This window comes from Cariama cristata, unplaced genomic scaffold (assembly GCF_000690535.1).
Source record: "Cariama cristata isolate BGI_N322 unplaced genomic scaffold, ASM69053v1 scaffold14779, whole genome shotgun sequence".
Lineage (NCBI taxonomy): Eukaryota > Metazoa > Chordata > Aves > Cariamiformes > Cariamidae > Cariama > Cariama cristata.
The window spans coordinates 29,947-35,515 of NW_009635358.1; the positions used below are offsets into that span (position 1 = coordinate 29,947).

Sequence of the window (5,569 nt, forward strand, 5' to 3'; positions counted from 1 at the left end):
TGGACCCTGCCCCTGATGCGGTCCCCCAGCCTGTGACTGGTGGCTGCTATAAAAACCCTAGCCCCCATTCATTTTTAAAGTTTTATTTAACTGTCTTCTTTTCAGTATTTTATTTTAGTATTCTTTCTTCCTAAATTAGCTTAAAAAGTAAATTGTTCTTGCTTATGGTCTACGAAAATCTACTGTTAGGACTGAATTCCCTTGTCTGGCATTGTTGAAGGATGTTCTTATTAGACATAAGAAGTCTAGGCATTTCGACCTCAAGATGTTGACTTGGGGTGTTACCCATGCCCACACATCATACAGCGGTGGTGAAAAGGTGATGATGAGAATTCCAATATTAGCTCAAGACTTTCAGCAAAATGCTTGAACAGTCCATCTGATCTGCATTCTTCTGGAGGTTAGAGATTGGATGGCCCGTAATAACTCCTTTTAGCCTTAAGCTCTATGGAAAACTTTGTTCCCCTTGCTAGAGGTAGTAGCAATGTCAGAAATACTGACATGGTAAATTTAAAGACATGTTGGCATATTGTAAGTAAATGTGATCTTTCATGTTGGGGAGAGGAGAAGATAAAGATTTATTTTAAAATTAAAATAAAGATCTGTATACGCTTTTGTTAGAAAAGACAGGAGGAGTTTCTGAAGCTTCTTCTCTGAATTGTTTTAATGTTGGTTGAGTGTCAGAATACAATCTGTGTCTTAGTAGTGTCTGAGCTAAGCTTTGTATGGCTATGTAAAGAATCCGTATTTTTCCTCCTGAGCATAGGGTCTGCCCGCTGATGTCTGGAAGCTTGAGGTGTTTTGTGGTGTCATGATACAACTGTTGCAATCTTTCTGGTTTAAACTGCTTTCTTTTTTTGTCACTGAAATACCACGTTTGCCTTAAAAATACCATGCTGCTTTGCAATACAATACAGATTTACTTTGCGGTAACTGTTTTCTGAGGGCAAGGAGACCTCCTGTGAGTCTCTATCACCTGAAAGAGCTTTTGGTAAGGAACATGGGTTATTCAACCTTTTGTGTTTGTATACATCTAATATACATTGTTCACAAGTTAACTAGCAGAGGTAGAGAATGTGTTATTAGTGGTTTAAAACCAGGTTTGGCTGAGGCTGCACAGTATAAGCATATATATCTTTTCAAGTACTTTTAGCTTTAATAATGCTAAATGAAACCATACTAAAGGAAAGATTTCCTTTGTAAAAATTCCTTTGTATTTTCTGTGTCTTTCATGTAGCATGTGTTAGACTTTCAGATTATACTTTGAAATGCTTCGAGGTACTTACAGTTCCTAGGTACTTCATATCTTGATTGCCAGATTGGCTGCTTGGTTGGAAAGTAACTGATTAACTGACTTTGATTATGTGGAAAAATTAGTGCAGACCTGTTTATGAACACTTCAGCAGTGACGGGCTCTGCCATGTCACGGTTATAGTTGTTATAACAGAGTGAATTACAAGCTAAATTTGCTCATTTAGTTTTCCCTCTCCGTGGAGGAGAACACAATTTCAGAATAAATGGCAAGGCGATAGCGTAAGTTGTGTCTGTTCAGGGATCGTAAAACTGCGTATCTGCTGATGATTTAAAGAAAAAATCAAGAATTCATAGTAACAAAGTGATGTGTGTTTCAGCATATATGCATCTATTTGTTAGTGTGCTTCTGTTTATTAAATCAGACATCCTAATAATTCATTTTTTTCTGGATATAACATTGCTGGAATTCATATCTTTTTCCATTGAAGGTTCGGAAAAGAAGAAAACTAATACCTGACATTAGTTAATTTTTTCATTTGTTCTATTCAAATTTTAATATCGCTACTTTTAAGAAAGTATTGAGTTAGTCTTCCAAATTGTAGGAAATAACTTTTGAAAAATGTGATGTTTTATCAGATTCAGAAATACAGAATTCAGAATGGAATAGGACTTAAAGGGCATTTGATATTCTTTCTCCCCTGATGTCTTCTATTTGAACTATTTTTATCCCAGAAGAGGATTTATATTCTACTCTAGTGCATTCTTGCTTGGTCGTTTCTGAGTTTATAAAAATATATAGGATGGAAAATCAAATCAGCTAAAATCCATTTTGTTTCAACACCGCTTGTCCCCAGGAGCACTAGAATCAAATAAAAATACAGTGTGAGTTTGAAAGGAAGCTAAGTGTAGCATATTGAGCTAGCAGCTGACAATCCCAGGTTTCAATGAAGTCTGAATCAGAATACACTAAACCCATCAGAGAAGAAACGGACTCATTTTGAATGAAAACGATGGAGACTGTTAAACAGTCCTGGGCAGAATATGTCAGTTTGTTCCACCTTGTGCGGTTTTAAATATGGAACCTGAAGATGTGCTCTGGCCCGGGAGTACTTCTCCACTTGGACACTAAAGGAGTTGAGGCAGAGAAACGTCAGGCTGGGAACCTGCTGCGGTCCGGGTGTGGGACGGCCGCTCACCTTGCTGCGCAAATGGACCCTGCTCTGGTTTAGCTGCAGCTGCTGCTGGTGTGAAAAACTGCCACAACACAAATTCGTCGGGCACAGGAGAGCTTTTCTTCCTAGGCTATGTCATATTTTCGTTACGGTGCCAGATGTCCTTTTCTGTCTCTTTCACTGGTTGCCACATTCAGCGGCAGTGCTGAATGAGTTGGCTGATGTTATTGTGAGGCCACCCTCAGTTGTCCTTGAAAGGTCATGGCAACTGGGAGAGATTCATGAATCCTGGAAGAGAGCAAGTGACACTCTTCTTCAAGAAGGACAGGAAGGAGGACCCAGGGAACTACAGGGCAGTCAGCCTCACCTCAAGTCCTGAGCAGCAAATCCTTGAAACCATCTCCAGGCACATGAAGGACAAGAAAGTTCCATTGGAAGCAAGTCACTAGTGGGGTATCAGTGGTTGATACTGGGTCAATATCATTTGACCAGGTGTCCATTAATGAACTGGACCCTGGGACAGAGTGTTCCCTCAGTATGTTCACAGATGATACAGAAGCGGGAGGAACAGCCAATACACCACATGGTTGTGCTGCCATCCAGAGGGACCTTGGCATCACGGAGAATTACACTGAGGTGAATCTCATGAAGTTCAACGAGGAGAAATGCCAGGTCCTGTGTCCTGGGAGAAATCACCCCAGGCAACAGTACGCACTGGGGGTCAATCGGCCAGAAAGCAGCTCTGCAGAGAAGGGCCTTGGGGTCCTGGTAGACAAAAAGCTGACCGTAAGCCAGAAATACACCCTCTTGGCAAAGAAGACCAACAGCACCCTGGGCTGCATCAGGCAGAGCATTGCCAGCAGGTCGAGGGAGGTGATCCTTCCTCTCTGCTCAGCACTGGTGAGACCCATCTGGAGTGCTGGGGCCAGTTCTGGGCTCCCTGGTACAAGAGGGAGATGGACTTCACTGGAACAAGTCCTGTGCAGGGCCACAAATATGGTTACAGGACTGAAGCATCTTTCCAATGAGGAGAGGCTGAGAACTGGGACTGCTCAGCCTTAAGAAAAGGCAACTTGGGATCTTATCAATGTGTATAAATACCTGATGGGAGGGAATGAAGAAGAGGAAGCCAGACTCTTCTCAATACTGTTCACCAACAGAACCAGAAGCAATGGGCACAAATTAAAAACCATGAAATTCCATCTGAATACAAGAAGACACCTGTGGGTGGTCAGACACTGGCACAGGTTGCCCAGAGAGGCAGTGGAGTCTCCGTTCTTGAAGATATTCAAAACCTGACTGGACATGGTCCTGGGCAACCTGCTTCTCACCAGCCCTGCTCTGCGCAGGGGGCCTGGAGTAGGTGGTCTCAAGAGGTGCCTTCCAGCTTCAGCCATCCTGTGATTCTGTGTTTCTGCAATAGCAATGTTAACTGTATTTTTAGGAGTTCTGGATCTGGTACTTGATTTGTCATTTCCTTTTAGAGCTAATTAAAGTTACTAGTATGTTCAAATGAAATGACACGGTATAGTAATTGATTACATCATCTTCAGCTATAACCTGTCTACAAAATCATTAATAAAGCCGTATTACCCACTCACAAAAATAGAAGATTGATGACAAACCAGTTTGGTAATTCCTCATTAGTCTTTTCTACTTAATTTTTTTTTTCTTTTTTTCTTTTTCCTTCATTTTTACAGCATATTTTTCAGGATAGTTTAGAGTTTTGTGAAAGTGAAAACATTTCTTTAGTGCATGCTTTTGCAATGATTTTCACAAGTAGACATACAAAAAATACATGGAAACTCTTATGTATTTAATCACTAATAACAGTAAGAAATTTCTGTTCTAGCCTTTGGTTTTCATAGATGTCCAAGCTTGCATGCTCTTGAAAAGCTTATTAGGAAGTGCAAGACATTTCATTTCTAAATATAGGTGCTACAATGTTTAGCCCTATATAAAGTCTAGATGTGGATTGCCTAATAGTAAATACCATTGCCGGAAAACTAGAGATGACTTGTCATGATTTTCAAATTATTGCTATTTTTATTTGCAGGGTTTTTTCCTCCCTTTTTAAAAGGATAATAAGAAATGATTTAAATTCCTTGGGTTGAGGCTTGTAAAAAATGAACTGTAGTGAAAGAGGATACTATCTACTCAAGTCTTGTATTTACTGTCTCTGGGAGAAGCTAGCTTTGGGAACACTTTTGATTTCCCATGTTGTGCTCACAGCAGACCTATATAGTGTTCAAATCAAAGCCTAGTTTTGCTATAATTGCCAGTCCATAAAATCTGAGAAGAAAAAATAGCGATTACACCAAATTGCCTTTAACAGCTTAGACAGGCGTCTGTGCCTGTTTCATCCATAACCAAAACCAGAGACTCATTTCCAGAAGCGAGTGGACATTTGAACATTTAAAGTACTTGGTGCATTGGTGAAATGAACTTTCACTCCTTTAACTTCTCTTTCCAGCAAAAGAAGGGTATTACTGTGTATGTACTGCTGAGATTCATAAGCCCTCCTTCCATGAGTATGGGAAACGTTCATGAGACTTGATCTTTACTAATGTGTTCAGGATGAGGACAATATGGTTGGAAAGCAGTATTATACTATAGTTGTAGCGTAATCATTTATACATGGTCTCACAGAGGTTTTTCTAAACTCGTAAACATCAGTCCAGGTGTTGTTAAGGCTACATGAAGGACAGAAGTAACACAGAAAATTAATCTGGTCCCAAGCTATTTTTGACTGCAGAAATATTTCAGATAAGTAAGAGTCAGTGGTAAGAGAGACTGTATTTTAAATCATAATTGAAAAGCTCAATTACTTGTTTTAACTGTGGGATTGAACAATTGTGTGACAATTGCAAATAAGTAATTATTAGATGGTATCTCTTTAATACAATTTTTAAGACAAATACAGCTAAACTCAGTCTCAGTACTACAGAGGTGTATATAAGAATATATGACTTCATATGTGCATGCTGTTATTTTCCTTTTATCAGTGTCATGAATGGTAAGCAACAATGATTGCTTGCTCTCAATACAGCTACATAATTGCTGTTTCTTCTGAAAGACACTGAAACTGTCTGTTCTGGGCTACATCTAAACATATATGGTAGGTGTTGGGATCAGTAGGAATG

At 39.6% G+C, this 5,569-nt stretch overlaps 1 protein-coding gene across 1 annotated transcript in view; it reads left to right on the forward strand.

The window, feature by feature from the left end:
- LOC104167300 (dystrophin-like) overlaps positions 1–3,212 on the forward strand; it is a gene marked incomplete at both ends in the record, with an annotated part of 22,643 nt that extends 19,431 nt beyond the window's left edge. Inside the window, one exon of the mRNA XM_009707523.1 lies at positions 2,919–3,212. Coding sequence (XP_009705825.1) covers positions 2,919–3,212 — 294 coding nt within the window. The remainder of the gene's footprint in view (positions 1–2,918) is intronic.
- Positions 3,213–5,569: the final 2,357 nt, after the last annotated feature.